Source organism: Staurois parvus, unplaced genomic scaffold, assembly GCF_062004578.1.
Source record: "Staurois parvus isolate SC_StPar_1 unplaced genomic scaffold, SC_StPar_1.0 ptg000827l, whole genome shotgun sequence".
NCBI lineage: Eukaryota > Metazoa > Chordata > Amphibia > Anura > Ranidae > Staurois > Staurois parvus.
Window position 1 is genome coordinate 329471 of NW_028318623.1, and position 24239 is coordinate 353709.

The window sequence follows — 24239 nt, forward strand, 5'->3', positions numbered from 1 at the left end:
GCTCTGTGCCTGTGCTATTCTGCTGTTTGCTGACCCGGATTGCCCTGACTACGCTGCCTTCTCCTGTCCTGACCCCTGGCTTGTCTGACCTCTCTCTTGGAACCTCCTTTCGGATTGACTACCTTGGTATTGACCCTGCGTGTGCCCTGACTATCCTCTGCCTGCCGATTGTGTACCTCGCTGCTCCCACGGTAACGATCTGGCCTGTCTGACCACGAGTGATCCATCCATCCATCCATCCTGCCGGGCCCTGCCGGTCTCTTCACATCAGGCTCTCCCCTGTAGTCGTCCCCGGTGGACCCCTCTGCCACAGGTAGGAGTGCTCGGAGGTCGTGACCTGGTCCTGGTCTGCTTCAAGTCCATCCCCACCATCAGGGGCCCTGGTGAAAACGCAGTCCAGGGCTTAGACTTCACGCTCTGAGTATTCCTGCCAGAGGTTCCACCAGGTGGATCGTAACAGCAATAGTGCAAAAAATAACTTTTACGAAAGCTGGAAGCTCCAATCGGTCTTAAATCTGCTCGGTGTTTGATCCTGTCTATTGGAGATTTAAAGCCCAACTCCAGCAAAAGTGTTTTAATTTTGAAGAACTCTTGACGAAGGGCTAGAGTTGTCTTGTCATGTTTTTATTGTTACTATTTTTCTATTGGGAATATTTTCCTCCAACTTTCTGTAGCACAACAGGAACACTGATGGCAATAAATAAAAAATTCTAAAAATTCTAATAAAAAGTTTAGGAACATGTTTGGACTAGGGTTGGACTTTAAATTATCCATAGATATCTGATGCTAGTAAGATCTGACAACAAAAAAAAAAGCTTACAAGAAGATATTTCCATAAACCTACAAGCTTAGGTCACCTGAGCCTGCATAGTTATGTCCAGGGGTGGACTGACAACTCATGGGGCCCCTATGTCCTCACCCACACTCAAAACCACACCCAAAAAAGCCTATGAAAGGTACTAGGGGCATCTCATGGGGCCCCCTACTGGCAGTGCCCGAATGGTCAGTCCGCCTCTGGATATGTCTATGGACAAGGCAGGGAGGTGGAGTACATCCCTGGAGATCCTTCAAGATCATCTTGAGGGAAAACATTAGCAATTAGCTGGCATAATCTAACCCAACGTAGCACCCTCCTAGACAGGTTGCTTGGAAAGCTAGGTAAATGTAGTTCTTTTGGGCACCACTGTAGTCAGTGGAGCAGTTTGTGATTGCTTTGAGCTGTTCTGGGCTTTGCAGGTTGCAGGTTTGATTGCTTTCCCTAGTTTCTGGAGGATTCAAGAATATAGTGGGTGGGGGGAGGAAGCAGATCAGCAGCCTGAATATTTAAGTAGGTTTAGCCAATCCCTATGGGAGGGTGACTAGAAGGCGGCTGGGGAGTGCATAAAAAGTTTGGAGCCTGAGGCAGCCAGGTTCTTGTCCAGGAGGAGAAGTTATCAACCTGAAGGGCTGCTGCCCTTCTGGGCAGCTCAGATGAAGGTTCTACCTGTGCTCATCAAGGTCCCAGCTGTGGCAGAGCTGGGGTGGCCTGTTCTGCTAAAATCTCTAAAGCTAAGCATGGGATATCACTGAGGATCTGGTCTGGGAGATTCATTGAGGAGTTGTCTGTCTGATATTGGAGGGAGGCATCCAAGTATCTTGGGACATTGTGAGTACAGATCTTACTGGAGGATCCTAGTGACTGTTACCGCTGATGTCCCTAGTATATTAATACTAGTGCTTGCCTGGCCTGGGACATTGCTGAAGTTATCATTTTCTCGAACTTTGCTGGAGGGATGACTGTCCTGAGAAGTAGTATTACAGTGAAGACCATGCATTGCTCAGCATTTATGGAGTATCCCACATCTCCCTAAGCCCTACCCAAGTTAACCAGCAATACAATACTAGACTGTTCATGGAGCCAGAAGGGTGATTGTTGCTGTGTGCCTGTCTACTATTGCACTAATCTGGGAAAGGAACTTAGGACAAATAGGCAGCCCCTATGGGGGCGAGAGCTACACTAACTAATCCATACTTCCAAAAAAAAATCCACTGAAAGGATTGGCTGCTATTACATCCAAAACGCACCTCGAAATAAAAATATGAAAATATCTAGTGCATTACCTCAATAATAATAAAACTAGCAATAATCACCCCGTGTAACCAAAATACACTTCAAAAAAAACTTTTCGTGCAAAAAAAAAAAAAAAAATGTATTTTCTTATAGTGCATATAATCACACACATCAAACTGTGAACACTCTGTGGTCACTGCAAATCAGTGTCTACCATCAACCAGCACACAGTAGTACTAAATATAATTACCCTCTATGAGTATTGAAAATGCTCAGACAATACTATGGAAAGATATTCCTCCACATTATCTTCCAAGATATTTTTTCCAAGGTCCTCAGAGAGATAAAAAGGGTCTCAGGACTAATATTCCAAGCATAGGGATAACTTTTTATTCATCACTTACATTTAAATTTAAAATTATCAGCTCCAGACATGGTTTTGAACTTTTCCAACCAAACACCATAGAAAACCATGTGTTGAAAACCAACAAAATGGCCACAGCAACAATTCCGGTCTACGTACGTGCGTCTTGACGCCACTCCTAACGCGTTTCGTCACTTCCGGACTTCGTCTGATCCCGAAGTCCGGAAGTGACGAAACGCGTTAGGGAGTGACGTCAAAACGAGGTGCGTTTTGGATGAAATAGCAGCCAATCCTTTCAGTGGATGAAAAGAGTGAATAAACTTGGGATATTTGTGGACACTGTTTTGGACTTCTTTTTGGACATTTTTTGGATTAGTGGGACTTTGTTGCACATTATATGTTTAAAATTAATTTATTTATTTTATTTATTTATTTTTGTAATTCACAAAAAGGTTGTGTATATATATTATTGCACTTTCTAGGGAGAAAGTAGTGACTTTTTGAGGTTTATAAGGGTATATATTGATTGAATAATCCATACTTCCGCCATGACAGTCATCCAGGTGGTGTCTGAAGGTGTCACAAAGTTTTCATAGATGAAGATCATTTCCTTATTCCTCCGGGCACTTTTATACCGGAATCTTATGGAAGGCCTATCATTTCAGCAGCCATTCTTAACCTGTATCTACTCCCACAACAGACTCTAAAGTATGGTTGTAAAACATGACAAGTGGGTGTCGTAAATGTTGCAAAAGACAATGTGGTTACTTCAGAAGATAGATTTTAAACCACCAATTTAGTTTAAAAAAGACAAAGCTTTATTATATTTTATTTTTTAAAAGTCTATCTTTCAAATGACAAAACACAATGAATAAAACATTAGAGACTTCACTGCAAGAACATATAATATTCGGTAGATTCTTACCGTGAGCAGGAGGCAGCGGTGTTCCGTCACTGCACCCAAGCAGCCAATGAAGCCAACCACCATTATCACAGACCCTGTCACCATGAAGAGGCTGGCAGCAGATAGCGAGGGGAAGGAAATGGAGAGGGTAGCAAACTTCCCCTGAGTAACCGCCAGCCAAACCCCAACTCCAAGAATGCCGCATCCTCCAAGCTGGAAAAGAAAGCACAGAATAAAGTGGGATGTTCTACTACAGAAGCAGAAAGTTTTGAGCTCGCTGAATTTCTGGCAGAGTCACCAACTATTTATCTGTACTTGTAGCCTTAGGGAAATGTATTGGAAAGAATTTTTTTGCCCAGACACACATTTCTAGCCAAAATGGACTGAAAGCACTAACTCTCCAACGCCTCAAAGGGGTCAATGCCAAGAAGAAGCCAGGGAAATCAAAGGTGTGGATAACCGTAGGATAAAATCTTGGTGATGCAACCCTCCTCAGATTGGGAGGTCATCGAAACTGGAAAAAAACACACAGGTGGCGCAAACACCGAACGCATTATCCAAAGTTTATTACACTTTGGCGTTCTTGGATCCCTGATCTTGGTTTGGCTATCCTTTTTCTTTTCTACTTTTCCTTCCTTTCCCCCTTTTTTTTTCTCTGTTTGCTTTGGTGTGGCAGTGGATAGCTGCCTTTAGTCTGAGTTATTATCAGAGTTATATTTATGTTTTATTATTTAAATGCCATCGATGGCCCCTGCATGGGCGTATCTTTTGCCCTGTTGGTGTTAAAGCACTGATTTCTCTAATTTCTAGTTTCTCTATGTGCAATTGATAGCCCCTGCGTGGGCATGATTTGTTGCTCCTGTGTATATTGTTATAAATTAATAAAAACCACTGAAATACAAAGTTTATTACAAATTGTTTAAAAAAGACAAAAAAACATACTCACAAACAGGGGCAATAGGGGATCATGGGGCACCCGTGTCCTCGCCCACACCCAAAAAAGCCTATAAAAAGGTACAAGGGGCATCTCATGAGGCCCCCTACTGACCCCGGGCCCTCGGTCAGTGCCCGAGTACTCAAATGGTCCGTCTGCCCCTGCTCACAAACAGGGGCGGACTGACAACTCATGGGGCCCCCCGGGCAATAGGGGATCATGGGGCCCCTGTGTCCTCGCCCATACCCAAAAAAGCCTATAAAAAGGTACCAGGGGTATCTCATGGGACCCCTACTGACCCCGGGCCCTTGGGCAGTGCCCGAGTGCTCAAATGGTCAGTCTGCCCCTGCTCACAAAGTATGTACATGAAAAAGCCTGTAAAGCCACAGGGATGGCCCAAAATGATGGTAGGGTGTCCAACTGGTGGTTCAGTCAAACTGGTGCGTTTCGGGAATGTGTCCCTTTCCTCAGTTATCAAGGAGGAAGCTCGAGCTCTGAGGAAAGGGACACGCCCCCGAAATGCATCAACAGGCCGACCGCACCACCAGTCGGATACTCTGCCATCATTTTGGGCCATCCCTGTGACTTTACTTTTTCATGTACATATTGTGTAGTATGTTTTTTGTTTCTTTAAACTTTTTTTAATAAACCTCGGATAATGTTTTAGGTGTTTGCACCACCTATGTGCTTTTTTACACATTCTAGCCAATACATGCTATCCCCAGGGGCAAACTGACAACTTATGGGGTCCCCGGGCAATAGGGGATTATGGGGCCCCCATGTCCTCGCCCACACCCAAAAAAGCCTATGAAAAAGCCAATAAAAAGGTACCAGGGGCATCTTATGGGGCCCCCTACTGACCCTGGGCCCTCGGGCAGTGGCTAAATGGTCAGTCCGCCCCTGGCTATCCCTTTCCAACATTATTCTCAATCAGTCAACAAAACTGCGCAATAATTTCACTAATGGAACAAATTGAAATCCCAACAATGAAAGTGGGACCATCTCATAGTTAGTGTGTGTGCAAGAAAAAGAAACGCAATCACAACAGTCGAACCGCCGGAGACTCTGAGATTTAAGAAACCAAAAATCAATTTAAAATTCCAGCATCTCACCAAACATGGAAATAATTATTCTGGGGTGACTCTTTAATACCTTAAAGACTAACAGCAATCATAAAAAATGATATTCAGCGAAATGTATGCAGTGAACTGGAAGGTATTGCTGTGAATTTCATGCTTGGGTGAACGCACAGTACACTTAATAAACACCTCCGCAGCTTCTAGCAGAATGAACCGTAATTCTAATCAGACTTACAGCGCCATTTCCAATATTTTATAATGACTACATGGTGATTATTTCAGGGAAAAAGTCATTACTAAGAGTGTTTTCTGCAATCTTTCTTCCCTCGCTTGAAAACTAAAGGAAGCAAATTTTATCTTGGGATTGAATACTGAAAATCAGTTTTTTTTAAAATCTAAAAAGCAATACTTAAAAAGGCCGAGCTTACAATTTTTTATATAAAATAAACAATTTATATCACGAATCCACTCCTTTATATTAACCGAGAAAGCAATGCAGATAAAGATCTCCCGTCTAATAAAAAGTAATAGATTGTGGTAAAATGTTAAGCAAATTAACTCACTTAGTCCCGGTTAACTCCAAATAGGACATTGAAATCGTGCTACTTCACTCCAAATTCGCACGTAATTGTGAAGCGGAAGGAAAATGATAAATGGTTTTCAACATTTTTTACAAATAAATATCTGAAAAGTGTGCTGTGCATTTGTATTCAGCCCCCTTTACTCTGATATCCCTAACTAAAATCTAGTGGAACCAATTGCCTTCAGAAGTCACCTAATTAGTAAATAGAGTTCACCTTTGTGTAATTTAATCTCAGTATAAATACAGCTGTTCTGTGAAGCTCTCAGAGGTTTGTTAGAGAACATTAGTGAACAAACAGCATCATCAAGGCCAAGGAACACACCAGACAGGTCAGGGATAAACTTGTGGAGAAGTTTAAAGCAGGGTTAGGTTATAAAAAAATATCCCACGCTTTGAACATCTCACAGAGCACTGTTGAATCCATCATCCGAAAATGGAAAGAGTATGGCACAACTGCAAACCTACCAAGACATGGCCGTCCACCTAAACTGACAGGCCGGACAAGGAGAGCATTAATCAGTGAAGCAGCTAAGAGGCCCATGGGAACAATGGAAAAGCAAAAAAGTACCACAAATGCAACAACTCCTGTGCTCAGGGACCCAGATCCGTAGGGGACCGATGAACCAGTACTCTTGAAGAGTATGGAGATGATCTAAGGCTGTGCAGCTCAAACAAAAAGCTGGAGAAGCTCGATACAAACTGTAGTGAAGAACAAAAGACAGAGCGCACCAGCCTTGCGCATTACCTTAGTAAACAGTTAATGGATTTATTGATTTAGGAGATATACTCACAAACATAGAAGTAAAACAAGCATGTAAAGTCCAAAGTTGAACCACACGTGTGCGCTCTGTCTTTTGTTCTTCACTAAACTTTGGAGAAGCTGCAGAGATCCACAGCTCAGGTGGGAGAATCTGTCCACAGGACAACTATTAGTTGTGCACTCCACAAATCTGGCCTTGTGAAAGAGTGGCAAGAAGAAAGCCATTGTTGGAAGAAAGCCATAAGAAGTCCCATTTGCAGTTTGCGAGAAGCCATGTGGGGAACACAGCAAACATGTGGAAGAAGGTGATCTGGTCAGGTGAGACCAAAATTGGACTTTGTGGCCTAAAAGCAAAACGCTATGTGTGGTGGAAACCTAACACTGCACATCATCCTAAACACACCATCCCCACCGTGAAACATGGTGGTGGCAACATCATGTTCTGGGGATGCTTTTCTTCAGCAGGGACAGGGAAGCTGGTTAGAGTTTATGGGAAGATGGATGGAGCCAAATACAGGGCAATCTTAGTAGAAAACCTGTTAGAGTCTGTAAAAGACTTGAGACCGGGGCGGAGGTTTCCCTTCCAGCAGGACAACGACACGAAACATCCAGCCAGAGCTACAATGAAATGCTTTAAATCAAAGCATATTCATGTGTTAGAATGGCCCAGTCACAGTCCAGACCGAAATCCAATGGAGAATCTGTGGCAAGACTTGAAAATTGCTCTTCACAGACGCTCTCCATCCAATCTGACAGAGCTTGAGATATTCTGCAAAGAAGAATGGGCAGAAATGTCCCTCTCTAGATGTGCAAAGCTGGGAGAGACATCCCCAAAAAGACTTGCAGCTGGAATTGAAGAGAAAGGGGGTCCTACAAAGTATTGACTCCGGGGGGCTCAATACAAATGCTGCCACACTTTTCAGATATTTATTTGTAAAAAATGTTGAAAACCATTTATAATTTTCCTTCCACTTCACAATTATGTGCCACTTTGTGTTGGTCTAACGCATCAAATCCCAATAAAATACATTTATTTTTTGGGTTGTAACATGACATATGACTGTGACCCATCATTGGTATTAAGGGAGTATTAGTGCCCAATCATTGGTGTCAGTGGGAGGAATAGTGCCCCATCAATGGTGTCATTGGGAGGAATAGTGCCCCATCATTGGTGTCAGTAAGAGGAATAGTGCCCCATCATTGGTATCAGTAATAGGAATAGTGCCCCATCAATGGTGTCATTGGGAGGAATACGGCTCTATCATTGTTATAAGTGGGAGGAATAGTGTCCCATCATTGGTGTCCGTGGGAGTAATAGTGCCCCATCATTGGTGTCAGTGGGAGTAATAGTGTCCCATCATTGGTGTCCGTGAGAGTAATAGTGCCCCATCATTGGTGTCAGTGGGCAGAATAGTGTTCCTTCATTGGTATCAGTGGGAGGAATAGTGCCCCATCATTGGTGTCAGTGGGAGGAATAGTGCCCCATCATTGGTATTAGTGGGAGGAATAGTGCCCCATCATTGGTGTCAGTGGGAGTAATAGTGCCCCATCATTGGTATCAGTGGGAGGAATAGTGCCCATCATTGGTATCAGTGGGAGGAATAGTGCCTCATCATTGGTATCAGTGGGAGGAATAGTGCCCCATCATTGGTATCAGTGGGAGGAATAGTGCCCCGTCATTGGTGTCAGTGGGAGTAATAGTGCCCCATCATTGGTATTAGTGGGAGGAATAGTTCCCCATCATTGGTATCAGTGGGAGGAATAGTGCTCCATCATTGGTGTCAGTGGGAGGAATAGTGCCCCATCATTGGTATCAGTGGGAGGAATAGTGCCCCATCATTGGTATCAGTGGGGGGAATAGTGCCCCATCATTGGTATCAGTGGGAGGAATAGTGCCCCATCATTGGTATCAGTGGGAGGAATAGTGCCTCATTATTGGTATCAGTGGAGGAATAGTGCCCCATCATTGGTATCAGTGGAGGAATAGTGCCCCATCATTGGTGTCAGTGGGAGGAATAGTGCCCCATCATTGGTATCAGTGGGAGGAATAGTGTCCCATCATTGATATCAGTGGGAGGAATAGTGCCCCATCATTGATATTATCTGGAGGAATAGAGCCCCATCATTGGTATCAGTGGGAGGAATATTGCCTCATCATTGGTATCAACTTACCTGATCCTCCTCTTCCCAACAGATGACACTCCCCCACACTCCAACGGTGTACTGTCCCTCTGTGTCATCACATCCAATGCAGGGCTATGGACACTGCATTGGTTTTGATGATGTCAGGACCCTAGACCATAAAGAGGGAGAAGTTGCTGTGGGGAAAAGTCTAGCAGCGTGGAGAAGAGGGGGGTCGGGTAAGCAGATCTTCTTTTCTATGCCCCCCTATTTGTAAACAAGCAATTAACCCTTGCAGTGCACTGCAAAGGATAATGTTTAAGCTTCCTAGATTTGGGGTTTAAAGTATCTTTAAAGTAACTATCTGCTAGTTCAGTGCAAAGTAACAGTATGCTTTAACACCACCCCCCCCCCACCTCCAGGATCATATACTAACACCCCGACAGCCCCCCCCCACCTCCAGCATCATATACAAACACCCCAACAGCCCCCCCACCTCCAGCATCATATACTTCCTTTAATGTCCCTCTGTTCTATTCAGCAATAGGAGCAGAAGGAAACACTGGTATTTCAATGTACTTCCACTTCTGGAGGCGCATACAACTCGCTCCATGTGACCAATCAGAGCTTTCACATGTGGAGTCCATTGTCCTGTGCAGACTATGACTCGGGTGACTCGTAGCTTCTACAGGACTTTTTTACTTCCCAAGTACTGAACAGAGCAGAGGGGGAGCGAAAGGAAGGCAAGTATGTGTTCTTGGGGAGAGCTGGGTTTAAGCTGAACCCCAGGGACTATTTTTTAGACAATTTCACACTGCTCTGATGCAAAAACGCGGTAAAAAAGCATATGCGTTTTTGAGCATCTTTACTGCTTTGCACTTGTGAAAAAAAGTTACGTGGCTCAAAAAACGCACCAAAAACGCACCCATTTGTAGAGAGGAGAAGACTGCAGATAAACAGATACAACTTATGTAGGAGGATTTGTTCAATCCCTGTGGATCACCTGGGTATATATAAGGGTTTACAACCACTTTAAGGGAAATCAATAAACTGAGTGTACTCTTTAAAAACAAAAAACCCTTTGAAACAATAGATATGGCATGGCAAACCAATACAAATGTGTAAAAGTCAAACATTTCATGCCTTATAATAAAAACTCCAAAATTAGTATTAAAAACAGAACAGTGCACCCCCTGGTGTACTCACCCAGAAGATGAGGTTGAAGATGAACATGGTAATTTTGATGCAGAGCAGGCAGCCGCGTGTCATACTCATCTTCTTGAGTTCTAGAAGTAAAAGAAAAGAGAGATCCAGATATAGGACAATAACTCTGTTCTCCTTTTTGGCTTCCCCTGTTTGTTGCTCTTCAGAATTAGGTTGCACCCCGCTGAACGAACAGCTGTCCGCAACCCCCCAACGTCCTCGGTATACGCCTTTCCATCGTGCCCTGCGACCCCGAGGTGGGGAGCTCTGACTGTAGCTGGGGTCGTCACTGCTGGAAGTATGCATTCTGTAGGAGTTCAGTCTAGTATACCAAAATCTAAAAGAGTACCCCTATATGTGCTATAATAATCCGGTTTTCAGCAAGCTTGACTTGGTTATACAATAGACGTGTTGGTAATGTAATTTAGAAGATAAAAACGCAAGATTCAGGTATTCAATGTGCTGAAAAGATGGTGGTAGGTACCTAACTTGCTGCTTTTCTACTGTGAATATAAGAATGTGTCTTCAAATGTATTATCGGTACCTAGATTGTACTGTCTTGCCCTTAAAAGTGTTCACTCCATTAATCCATTGTTCAGAGATCCACCATTGGTATAAATTTTTACAATAATTTTACAAAAACGTCTTTTTCAAAGCACGTCCGGACTAATCCAAGCGTTGGGACGAGAAGCAACAAATTGCTTTTTTCAGACAGGTACTGTCAGTAGAAGCACAGATTTTATTTGTCTCGGAAAAATGATTGTTGGCAACCGAAATGGCTTCCGAACTCGTAAACTTGTGCTCCCAGGTTTGAAAAAAAAAAATAAAACGACAGAACTCAGCAAGCAATTTCCAAAGAACACAAAGTAAGAGCTTGAACGCTACATAGTCAAGCCTTCTCCTGCACCAAGCTTAATTCTTCAAGGGGAAGAAGAAAATAAATTATACATATTTGAAAATAGGATATATTTAGGTTACAGTAAAGAGATGAGAACTAACATCATTGTGTTTAGTATGATCAAATTCAAATCATTACTGGCTTTGATCTTCTTCACTAGTTTTGCAGCAACCCCCGCTTGGCAGTAGGAAGCCCACACTAATTAGATATTCGGTCTCCACATACCCTTGGGCTTCCTTTCATGTTGCTTCTGACAAGTTTTAAGATAAAAGCATACGCAGGAATACAAAATATTTGTAAAATAGCAAAGTGGAGGTATTAATTCAAATAACCTACCACGAAGGCTGAAGGGGTTCACCGTACCATGGTGTTACCATGCTGAACATCTAAATGGCCTAGCTACAGCAGAGACCACATGTTGCTATGCATCATCCTTGTGTAGATGACTGAGGATGACTTTTACCAAGCATAATTTCTACAGCTGGGATCTTATTTACCGGAGGTCATAAGAATGGAATTTCCAATGACAAGCCACAAATAAAATATACAATGTTGAGGATAACTACCAATACATAGGAACAGGGAATAATAATAATAGGTGATCCTTAATGGCACAAAAATGCTCAGATTATCTATAATTTCATCTCTTAGTTTGAAAACAGCCCTCGTTAAAATGTCAATGCAAATGTCGCAAGGATTCTTTTTTCAGCCAGTGCCATTAGGACTTTACCGTCCATTGCCATAACTGGATAACCATTCAAGAACTGAAAAGGAAATCAAGGTTTGACCTGTAGAAACTTTAAAATCCAGAGAGCAAATACGTTGAAAAACATTGTTGGAGTCCAATGTTCTGCCTTTCTATGGTTGACAATCGAAGCAGATAATCCCCAGAGACCTATTGTGTTCTAGGTTAGACAGATAGGCTACATTAAAGTATCCACCTTGTCTAAAATCAATGGCAGAAATCATCAAGCATTCTTGAAATTTATTTTTTAAATGCCAAGAATTAGGACTTTACCATCAATTGCCATAACTAGTTTGAAAACAGCCCTTGTTAAAATGTCAATGCAAATATCACAAGGATTCTTTTTTCAGCCAATGCCATTAGGACTTTACCAACATAACTGGATAACCAATCAAGAATTGAGAACAAAATTAAGGTCTGACCTGTAGAAGTTTTACAATCCAGACAGCAACTATGTTGAAAACCACTGTTGGAGTCCAATGTTCAGCTTTTCTATGTTTGACGATTGGAACAGATAATCTCCAGGGACCTATTGTGTTCTAGATTAAATAGGCTGAAGAATCCTACATTAAACTATCCACTCCGGCTAAAATCAATGGCAGATCAAGCACTCTTGACATTTTTTTTTTTTAAATGCCAAGTATTAAAAAGGGATTTATACATTCTCTGCACATACACTGCATCCTCAAGTAAATAAAGCTAAAAGGAATAATTGCCGTTATAAGTGGTACTCTGCAATCAATTTTCGAGTAATTATCAAAGCCCTAGATATTAATAAAGAGAAAAAAGATCTGACATCAATTGGCAGATGAATTTAGAATTTTCAACAATCCATAAATCATTCATGACCTTTATGAACAAGCAGGCTGGTCTTTACCGCCTTTGTGTCCTGACTCAGTATGCCTTTGTTACATGCGTACGCCTCTTTGGAAATTGCACAGCATGTAAATTGCCGTAAAATGACTACATAATAATAATCTATAATCCATAATCAGCAAACTTCTGTAAAGCACGTACGGCCAAAGTCAGAAATATTTAGCGCTGATTTTAATGCGTATACTTAAATTCAGAGCACTCTGATAAAGTAGTCTTTTAATATCCCTTTAAAATTGACGGGATTGTTTCTCCCAGTAGGGAATGTTCAGATTTATGCCAGCAAGAACATTACTATTCCGTAGAAGATATCCTAGTTCTTTACCGAGCTTCTGAGCAGAAAGGTATAGCTCTTAGCTATCATGTGCCCAGAGCAAGGTGGAAAATACGTGGCATTAACTCAACACCTTCCTGTACAGCCAACATTAAAAGGACGAGGCCAAGTCAATAAATTTTATCTCTGTATTTTAGGCAAGAAGTCTACTTTTAGGAAACATCTCATAAGGTATCCTTGGAAACTGCCACAAAACTATTTCAATGGAATCATTGTTTCCTTAGCTACCTATCAAACACAATTAATAATTTAGTTCTACAACGTCACATCCAAAGGCCACCAAAAACTAGAGAAGTAAAAACTGATAGTAACAAAACCAAACTTCAATATCCAGTGCTTACTATTATTACATCGAGTTTATATAGCGCCAAAGGGTTTGCTCAGCGCTGTACAATAGGGGGGGACAATACAAGGCACAGTACAACAATAACAAACAACGTACGAGGGGTAAGAGGGCCCTTTCGAGCTTACAATCTAGGAGAACATCTACTACAAGAACATGATACTTCTAAAACTAGGTCAAAGTTTGTTCACGACACAAAAGATAATGGTGTGTGGTTCACATATACTTCTAATTCAAGGAACACATTTTTTTATCCAAACTTAGGAGAACATTATCAGTCTTCTTGGAAGTGAAGGAACATTCAGATCGAGTGATGTGTTGACATGGTCTTCTTGAAACAGATGGAAGAAGTTAATGAAGAGGGAGCGCATACAAATAGAGATGTTAGTTTGGAAAGGCAAGAGTGAAATTCCAAAGTGGTACAAAGAAAAAAAAAAAGTGATGGGTCAGAAAGATTAGAACAAGATGGAGAGCAGAGGTCAAGATGTCATGTGGTCCCAACTTGTGTTTAGTTTAGATTCCATGACCAAGCACTTCGTCTATGTATCCAGCTGGGAAAAAGTCCTCAGTGTGGTCAGTCTTTGTGTATAACAGGATTTTCCGTGATGTGGTTATTTTTAAAGGACAATGCTCTTTTTCATCTTTGGTAGGTTCTTTGACATACTAATCACTCCTTGAACGAGTCAAAGATTAATTCCCCCTGCAGAGCTAGCCACATGATCTTCAAGAGTCTCCTCAGGGACAGGTCAGTACACCAGACCGCTGGTAGGACATCTGTTCTTCTCAGGTAGACAGAATGGATTCTCCTTTTGCTCCTCACTTACCTTTCTAAGCGTAAAGGGCAAAACATTTAGCAAACCCAGAGACAGCTCAAGGGTTTCTCCAGTCTTAGGGGCACTTCTTTATACGGTACAAGTCTTGTGCTGCATTTGCATGGCTAACTTGTTCAGCTGAAATCAGAATCCCCCAGAAAGCAGAGAGCTTTGAAACAATGCTAGGTGAATAAAAGAAACCTGCTGAGGTTGACTTCTTGAACAAAAAAAAAAATAATAAAATAAAATAAACCAAAATCCTATAAGGGCCAACGCAGCAGGAGGACAAACGATTGCAGCGAAGGTGAGTTGCCAGCTGCAGCAAGAACACGCTGCATCTCACATAGACCGGCCAGTCGTCAGAGGTTCCCTTTCATTGTTCTGCATTATCAGCAAAGAGCCACTTTCGGAGTTTGCTCTCAGATGCCTCTCCAGCCTAGTCTTCAGGGAGCAGAGCATATTCCGAATGCACTTTCCAGCTGCAGCTCATCATTAACCTTATGAGATCCATTATTAACCATTATAAAAGCAAAAAAAAAAAAAAAATATGAATTCCATGTATGAAATCCCACAATGGCAGGAGCCCGTGCTAAGCCAATCAAGTGCTTTTTTTCTACGGCTTGTTTTTTTTTTCTGAAAAAACAGATTTTTTTTTTTTTTTTTTCCAACGACGATGACAGCTCCAGATCTGGCTGACAACGGTAAGGGAAGCTTGGGAAAGAGAAAGGAGGAAAATATTTGCAGTCAACGCACAGAGAGGGTCAAAGATGTGTGAGGAGGGAGCAGGGGACCAGGGAATTGGAAAGGCATCAAAGTAGATGCAGGCAGAACATAGGAAAATGTATTCAGCGGTGCAAAGCAGCCACACAACGGGTTAACATAGATAAGTGGGACAGATGGGAAGAGACGCATGCAGCATGAGAGGCTGTGCTACAGATATATGTATTCGCACATTACATGGAAAATAGGAATTATACTGGATCCAAAGTGGAGCAGCACAGCTTACGGAGGGGTGGGATGTCACCCTGCACTGCAATGCAGCAACTTGTACTTTTGTCTGTAGGGAAACTTACACCGCCACGGGGTCAGTGCTCAGATCCTTTCCGCTTTTGGTTGATCTGGGATATTCGCTGAGCTTTTTTCTGAACATCAAAGACAAATGAGAGCCGACAGATGCAGCATGGGCACCTATTCAGCAAGCTATTTAACCCCTTTCTAAAGTGTGCCAACGGCTGGTTTGGGGAAATGGGAGACGCAAAATGATGCAGTAATTGCCTGTAGCAACCAGATCGATGGTTTAATACTCCGGGGTGAGACGAATCTGGGCTGCATGCTATGGGCTAACAGAACTATTTTCCTTTGTGATGGTCTATTTTTATATTACAATGTAACTTCAGCGCAAACTCCCACCTCCAATGCGATACTGCTGCTGACACTCACCCCCGGTTCACATCTGTGGGCTGCGTTTTGCACGGGCATGAGAGCCCATTCATTTGAATGGACTCCCGTGCCCGTGACACGCAGGGAAGAACTCCCTGCACTTGTTTGGAAAACGCAGCTCACACGGGAACCTCGGTTCCCAGTACAGTTGTGATTTCCAGTGCTAATGGCACCCGCCCGCGGGTCCGCATTTCTCTGTGCGGGTGGTGCGGCTGCACAGATTTTTGTGCGGCTCCGTGCGGCACCACCTTGGTTCCCAGTACGGTTGTGTTTTCCAGTGTGGGTGGCGTGCCATTAGAACTAATTAGAATTAATGGCCATTAGAACTAATGGCACTCGCCTGCAGGTCCGCAATTCTCTGTGCGGGTGGTGGATCTGCACCACCCGCACAAATGTGAACCCAGGGTAAGGCTCCTGCGGGCCGCGTTTTACATTCATTTGAATGGACTCCCGTGCCCGTGACACGCAGGGAAGAAGTTCCTGCACTTCGTTGGAAAACGCAGCTCACACGGGAACCTCGGTTCCCAGTACAGTTGTGATTTCCAGTGCTAATGGCACCCGCCCGCGGGTCCGCATTTCTCTGTGTGGGTGGTGCGGCTGCACAGATTTTTGTGCGGCTCCGAGCGGCACCACCTTGGTTCCCAGTACGGTTGTGTATTCCAGAGTGGGTGGCGTGCCATTAGAACTAATTAGAACTAATGGCCATTAGAACCAATGGTACTCGCCTGCGAGTCCGCAGTCCTCTGTGCGGGTGGTGCGGCTGCACGGATTTTCGTGCAGATCTGCAGCGGCACCACCCGCACAGATGTGAACCTAGGGTAAGGCTCCTGCGGGCCGCGTTTTGCATTAATTTGAACTCCCGTGCCCGTGACACGCAGGGAAGAAGTCCCTGCACTTCTTTGGAAAACGCAGCCCGCACTGTAACCTCGGTTCTCAGTACGGTTGCGTTTTCCAGTGCTAATGGCACCCACCCGCGGGTCCGCATTCCTCTGTGTGGTGCTGCGGCTGCACAGATTTTTGTGCTGCTCTGCAGCGGCACCACCTTGGTATCCAGTACAGTTGTGTTTTCCAGTGTGGGTGGTGTGCAGGGGCGGACTGACCATTTGGAAACTGGGGCACTGCCCAAGGGCCCGGGGTCAGTAGGGGGACCCATGAGATGCCCCTGGTACTTTTTTCATAGGCTTTTTTGAGTTTGGACAAGGACACAGGGGCCCCATGATCCTATTGCCCGGGGGCCCCATGAGTTGTCAGTCTGCCCCTGGTGGCATGCCATTAGAACTAATGGCACCCGCCCACGGGTCTGCAATTCTCTGTGCGGGTGGTGCGGTTGCACGGATTTTGGTGCAGATCCGCAACAGCACCACCCCCACTAATGTGAACCTAGGGTAAGGCTAGGTTCACATCTCTGTGGTCCTGCGGGTCGCGTTTTACATTCATTTGAATGGACTCCCGTGTCCCGTGACACTCAGGGAAGAAGTCCCTGCACTTCTTTGGAAAACGCAGCCCGCACGGGAACCTCGGTTCCCAGTACGGTTGCGTTTTCCAGTGTGGGCGGCATGCCATTAGAACTAATGGCACCCGCCCACGGGTCCGCATTTCTCTGTGCGGGTGGTGCGGCTGCACAGATTTTTGTGCGGCTCCGAGCGGCACCACCTTGGTTCCCAGTACGGTTGTGTTTTCCAGTGCGGGCGGCGTGCCATAAGAACTAATGGCACACGCCTGGGGGTCTGCAATTCTCTGTGCGGGTGGTACGGCTGCACGGATTTTGGTGCGGATCCGCACTGGCACCACCCGCACAGATGTGAATCTAGGGTAAGGCTAGGTTCACATCTCCGCGGTCCTGAGGGCCGCATTTTGCATTCATTTGAATGGACTCTCGTGCCCGTGACACGCAGAGAAAAAGTCCCTGCACTTCTTTGGAAAACGCAGCCTCGGTTCCCAGTACGGTTGCATTTTCTAGTGTAGGCGGCGTGCCATTAGACCCACGGGTCCGCATTCCTCTGTGCAGGTGGTGCGGCTGCATAGATTTTTGTGCCAATCCACAGCGGCACCACCCGCATAGATGTGAGCAAGGGTTAAATGTGGGCAGAACAGTGGCTAAATGGCTAGCACTTCCGCCTGGCAGTACTAGGGTTGTTGGTTCGAATCCTGACCACAGCACCATCTGCCTGGAGTTTGCATGTTCTCCCTGTGACTGCATGGGTTTCTTCCAGGTACTCTGGTTTCCTCCAACACCCCAAAGACATGCTGGTAGGTGAATTGGCTTCTGCCTAAATTGTCCCTAGTATGTGTATGTATGAATGTGAGTTAGGGACCTTAGATTGTACGCCCCTTGAGGGTTAGGGACTGATGTGAATGTACAATATATATGTAAAGTGCTGTGTAAACTGTCAGCACTATATAAGTACCTGAAATAAAAATAAAATAAATAAAATGTGTTCCCACATATGCAAATAGTAAATACTCTGTAAACCAGTGCCACGAGATATAAATAATACAATTTATACCATATGTGCAATTTTCCCATATAACTCTTTTGCCCTCCTGAGGATTTCCCCCCCTTCCAGACCAGGCTATTCTGTGTGTTACGGCGCTTCGTTAATTTAACTGACAATTTCACAGTCATGCAACGCTGCACTGAAATGAAATTTACGTTCTTTTCTTCCCCACAAATAGAGCTTTCTTTTGGTGGTATTTGATCACCTGTGCGGTTTTAATTTTTTGTGCTATAAAAAAAAAAGTCTGACAATTTTGAGAAAAAAACATTGTTGACTTTTTGCTATTAAACATGTCCAGTAAAAAATTTTATTGGCTGATTAGCAATTTGTGTTACCAAGCAATGGAACAGATGTGCCTAATAAAGTGGCCGGCGGGTGTATGTCGCCAGCACACCTTAGTCTTCTTGAAATGGATCTGTTGTTATTAGAGCATGAGCAACATGTCAAAAAACATCAGAACCAGTGCAGGTCTCTTCATCAGGCAAATGTTGGGGTCCATTTTTGGGATCACGGAAAGAGCGGAAGATGTCGGCTCGGTCATGTGATCAGCTGTGTCCAATCACATGTAAACACGGAAATGCCGTTATCGGCATTTCTCTCCTCACGAGCTGTCACGTTGACAGAGGAGAGGAGAGCTGGTAATCGGCTTTCCGCGGAGGGGACATGTACACTGATCATCAGGGCACTGATGATCAGTGTGGCCCCAGAAGTGCCACCTGTCAGTGCCCATCAGTGCTCATCAGTGCCACATACCAGTGCCCATCAGTGCCACATCAATGTCACATATCAGTGCCCATCTGAGCTGCCTTTCAATGTCACCCATCAGTGCCAGTCAGTGCCACCTATCAATGCCAATCAGTGCTATATATCAGTGCTGCCAATCAGTGCCACCTATCAGTGCCAGTAAGTGTCAACCTATCAGTGCGCATCAGTGCCAGTCAGTGCCGCCTATCAGTGCCAGTCAGTGCCGCCTAACAGTGCCAGTCAGTGCCGCCTATCAGTGCCAGTCAGTGCCGCCTAACAGTGCCAGTCAGTGCCGCCTATCAGTGCCAGTCAGTGCCGCCTAACAGTGCCAGTCAGTGCCGCCTATCAGTGCCAGTCAGTGCCACCTATCAGTGCCACCTATCAGTGTCATGTATCAGTGCTGCCTTTCAGTGCCCATCAGTGATGCCTGTCAATGCCCATCAGTGCAACCTACCAGTGCCTCATCATCAGTGCCCATTAGTGCCACCTATCAGTGCCTATCACTGCAGCCTCATTAGCGCACATCAGTGAAGGAGCAAAATCACTTATTTACAAAATTGTATAACAAAAACTAAGAAAAAACTTTTTTAAAAAAAAATTTTCAGTGGTTTTTGGTTTGTTTAAGAAAAAATAAAAATCCCAGAGGTGATTAAATACCATCAAAATAAAGCTCTATCTGTCTCAAAATTAATGATAAAAATGTCATATGGGTACAGTGTTGCATGACCGCACAATTGTCGTTCAAAGTGTGACAGCGCTGAAAGCTGGAAATTGGCCTGGGCAGGAAGGGGGTAAAAGTGCCCTGTAGGCTAGTGGTTAAACATGCGTTGATTGAGCTAAGGGCACCCCAGTGGCTTAGTGGTTAGCACTTCCATCTTGCAGCATTAGGCCCCATGTACATGGGACACTTCTAAATGATGGAAACTGACTGCTGGAAAACATAGGTTAAAAAACGTCTGTTTAGCTGCGTTTGCATAACACGTTTATGTGCGTTTGTGTTTAGAAGCGTTTTTTAAAGATAAGCACAGGAGAGCCTCCCAAATTCCCAGAATGCACTGAAAAGTGGTAAACTATTAACTATTTCAGACTGTTTCAGAGAAATACAGAGTAGAAGCAGAGACAGCAGTATGTGTTGAGATAATTAGGTGTGAGTTGCTCATTAACATTTCTTTTGTTTCCAAGGGTGGGAAAGGTGTCTGGAGGAGGGCGTCATTAAGGCCACCTAGCAGGGGGTCTGCATGAGGAATTTGAGGTGTGAATGTTCATTAACATATATTTTGTTTCCAAGGGTGGGAGAGGTCTGAGGTGTGAATTGGTCATTACAATGTGTGTCAAGCTTGGTAGGAACATCCTGTGTTCAGTGTTTTGTCCATCTGAGCACCTTTGCATGTATTTTTCATGATGAAAAAAGGTTCTGGACAGCATCGGGAACTGGAAGAGTTAAAAAACATTTTCAAACGCAAATGTTTATAAACCCGATTTTCCGCGTTTACAGGCGCTTTGCGTTTGAAACGCCTATAAAATCGACTTCGGAACACAAGTTTTCTGCGTTCAAAAAAACCACTGTAAACTTAAATGCCTGTAAACGACTGTAAACGACGATGTGTACATGGACCAGGGGCGGACTGACCATTTGGAAACTTGGGCACTGCCAGTCAGTAGGGGGCCCCATGAGATGCCCCTGGTACCTTTTTCATAGGCTTTTTTGAGTTTGGACAAGGACACAGGGGCCCCATGATCCCCTATTGCCCAGGGGCCCCATGAGTTGTCAGTCCGCCCCTGACATGGACACAAAGAAAACATTAGGGAGAGTTCAGGGGCTGCTGAAAAAAACCTTGAACAGCTCCTAAACGTGAGTTTACCAGCTGCAGTGTACATGAGCCCTTAGGGTCACCGGTTTGAATCCTGACCATGGCACTACCTGCATGGCATTTTCATGTTCTCCCTGTGCCTGCATCAGCTTACTCCCACACTCCAAAGATGGTAGCCCAATTGGCCCTAGTATGTATATGAAAGTGAGTTAGGCACCTTAGATTGTAAGCTCCCCAGGACTGATGTGAATGTACAATATATATGTAAAATGCTGCCCTCCAGAGGATTTACCCCCCTTAATGACCAGGCCTCTTTTTGCTGCCAAAATGCATTCTGCTCCATGTCTTTGCTACAAAAAAAACCCAATACGTGTAAATTAATTGGTTTACGTGAAAGTTATAGCGTTTACAAATGGCGGGAAAGATACTGGAATTTTTAGGGTTTTTTTATACTAATAATGGCGGCGATCAGTGACTTATGGTGGCGATCAGCGACTTATGGCGGGACTGTGGTGGACATTCTGACATTGGGGGGGAACTGACTTGGGGTCACTGACATCCCCAGTGACACCAATAAAGTGATCAGTGCAAAAAAAAAACTGACACTGTACTAATGGCACTGGGGAGGAAGGGGTTGAGTTTATTATTCAGGTAAAGGGTTATCTGTGTGAGGGGGAGTGTTTTACTAGGGGGCGGGGGTGTGTACTGCACGGGACACTGCTGATTGGGAGAGAGAAACTCTTCTGTCCCGATCAGCGTGTCCTGGAGCTGTCAGGGAACTGACAGAAAGCACAGCTACTGCAGCTGTGCTCTCTGTCAACGATTGCCGCCGATCGCCGGGACATAGCCGGTAACGTGACCCGGCGACTGACATCTGCAGCTATGATCGGCGGGACAGGTAGGGCGGCGGCGCGCCTCGCGCGTGCCCCCTACCTGTTTTCAAAACACACGTTTTAAAACGTGCTTTTGCCCAGCCGTGCCCGGCATGTGGTTAAATTGATGATTTATAAATGATTTATAAATACCTGTAATAAATAATCCCAAAATGTTAGCAAACTATTTATGTAAATTGTTATTTTAGTGGTCATTTTGATATTTGTGAAGGCAGAAAATAATAGTAAAAAAATTATATAATGTATTTCAAGGTTCTAATAGTGTATATGATAGAAATAGAGTTTATAATTCTTTTTACAGATATTCTTTCCTGCCTAAACATAAAATGTACGGCTAAAATCCCACTTCAGAGCCAACAACCTATATTCTGAATGTATTAGGGATGTTGGTACTCAGCAATAAATATAGATACTCTCTGGGGTGGTTCAGTACAACATAATAAGCTCTGCAATCTAGCTTCCTGCCTAGGCTGAGAGCGGCAGCATTTTTTATTCATGACAAGTAAAAGTTTTTTCTGTTTTTAAATCAGAATATTAACTGCGTTTTGGCATTGTAGGCGGGTGCCCTGTTGGGTCGTGTTTTTATTTTAACAATAGCTCTCGTTTAAGTATTATGTAAGACCAGGTATCCGGCACTCATGTACAAGTCTTTCCTAAAGGAAGGCAAAGCATCCCACTGCTATCAAAGGCATATTTCAAATTAATAGATTAATAAATTAAAATTTAAAAGATTAATAAATGCCCCCATATAAAAAAAAAGTGATTTTTAAAAATGTTTTTACATTGGAGCCTGTAAAAGCAGTGGTCCCCAAACTGTGGCCCGGGGACCGGATGCGGCCCTTTGCTTGGTTTTATTCCTCCCATCAGCAACAGTGGAGCATAGTTTCTGGCACTGGCACCAACAATGGGACACTATTCCTCCCACTGACACCAATGATAAGACATTATTCCTCCCACTGACACCAATGATGGGGCACTATTCCTCCCACTGACACTAATGATGGGGCACTATTCCTCCCACTGACACCAATGATGAAGCACTATTCCTCCCACTGATACCAATGATGGGGCATTATTCCTCCCACTGATACCAATGATGGGGCATTATTCCTCCCACTGACACCAATGATAAGACATTATTCCTCCCACTGACACCAATGATGGGACACTATTCCTCCCACTGACACTAATGATGGGGCACTATTCCTCCCACTGACACCAATGATGGGGAACTATTCCTCCCACTGACACCAATGATGGGGCACTATTCCTCCACTAATACCAATGATGGGGCACTATTCCTCCCATTGACACCAATGATGAGGCACTATTCCTCCCACTGATACCAATGATGGGGCATTATTCCTCCCACTGATACCAATGATGGGGCACTATTCCTCCCACTGATACCAATGATGGGGCATTATTCCTCCCACTGACACCAATGATGGGGCACTATTCCTCCCACTGATACCAATGATAGGGCACTATTCCTCCCACTGATACCAATGATGGGGCACTATTCCTCCCACTGATACCAATGATGAGACACTATTCCTCCCACTGATACCAATGATGGGGCACTATTCCTCCCACTGGCAACAATGAAGGGGCACTATTCCTTCCACTGACACTAATGATGGGGCACTATTCCTCCCACTGACACCAATGATGGGGCACTATTCCTCCCACTGGCACCAATGAAGGGGCACTATTCCTCCCACTGACACCAATGATGGGGCACTATTCCTCCCACTGACACTAATGATAGGGCATTATTCCTCCCACTGACACCATTGATGGGGCACTATTCCTCTCCACAGACACCAATGATGGGGCACTATTCCTTCCACTGACGCCAACAATGGGACACTATTCCTCCTACTAACACCAATGATGGGGCACTATTCCTCCCACTGATACCAATGATGGGGCACTATTCCTCTCACTGATACCAATGAAGGGGCACTATTCCTCCCACCGACACCAATGATGGGGCACTATTCCTCCCACTGACACCATTGATGGGGCACTATTCCTCCCACTGACACCATTGATGGGGCACTATTCCTCCCACTGACACCATTGATGGGGCACTATTCCTCCCACTGATACCAATGATGGGGCACTATTCCTTCCACTGATACCAATGATGGGACACTATTCCTCCTACTAACACCAATGATGGGGCACTATTTCTCCGACTGACACCAATGATGGGGCACTATTCCTCCGACTGACACCAATGATGGGGCACTATTCCTCCCACTGATACCAACAATGGGACACTATCCCTCCCACTGACACCAACAATTGGAAACTATTCCTCCCATTGATACCAATGATGGGGCACTATTCCTCCCACTGATACCAACAATGGGACACTATTCCTCCCAATGACACCAACAATTGGAAACTATTCCTCCCATTGATACCAGTGATGGGGCACTATCTCTCCCGTTAATACCAATGATGAGGCATTGTTTACGCCCACTGATGCCTGCTCTCTAGCTCCCTTGTCTCCTCCTCCTCCCATGCTCATCTCCAGGACTTCTCCAGAGCCTCCCCCATCCTCTGGAACTCTCTACCCCAATCTACCTGACTATCGCCTACTCTGCCCACTTGTAGGCGGTCTCTGAAAACTCATCTCTTCAGGGAAGCCTATCCTGCCTTCAGATAATAACAGAATCTTCTATCTCTCCTATCAGTTCATCCAACACAGTTATTATCTTTTGTACCACCAGCCCCTCCCTCTTAGATTGTAAGCTCCAAGGACCAGGGCCCTCCCAACCCTCTTGTATTGTTGCTGTATTGTCTCCCTTTATATTGTAAAGCGCTGAGCAAACTGTT

At 44.4% G+C, this 24239-nt stretch overlaps 1 protein-coding gene across 2 annotated transcripts in view; it reads right to left on the reverse strand.

Moving 5' to 3' along the window:
• Positions 1-24239, reverse strand: part of LOC149443833 (tetraspanin-4-like) — a 122724-nt gene that overhangs the window by 61978 nt on the left and 36507 nt on the right. Inside the window, exons 2-3 of one of the 2 annotated variants that reach the window (XM_089655155.1) lie at positions 10002-10081; positions 3340-3531 (exon numbers count right to left, since the gene is read on the reverse strand). In XM_089655155.1, coding sequence (XP_089511281.1) covers positions 3340-3531; positions 10002-10070 — 261 coding nt within the window. In that variant the 5' untranslated portion in view covers positions 10071-10081. Of the gene's footprint in view, positions 1-3339; positions 3532-10001; positions 14010-24239 lie in introns of those variants that run through there. The other variant, XM_089655154.1, reaches the window with a different exon arrangement.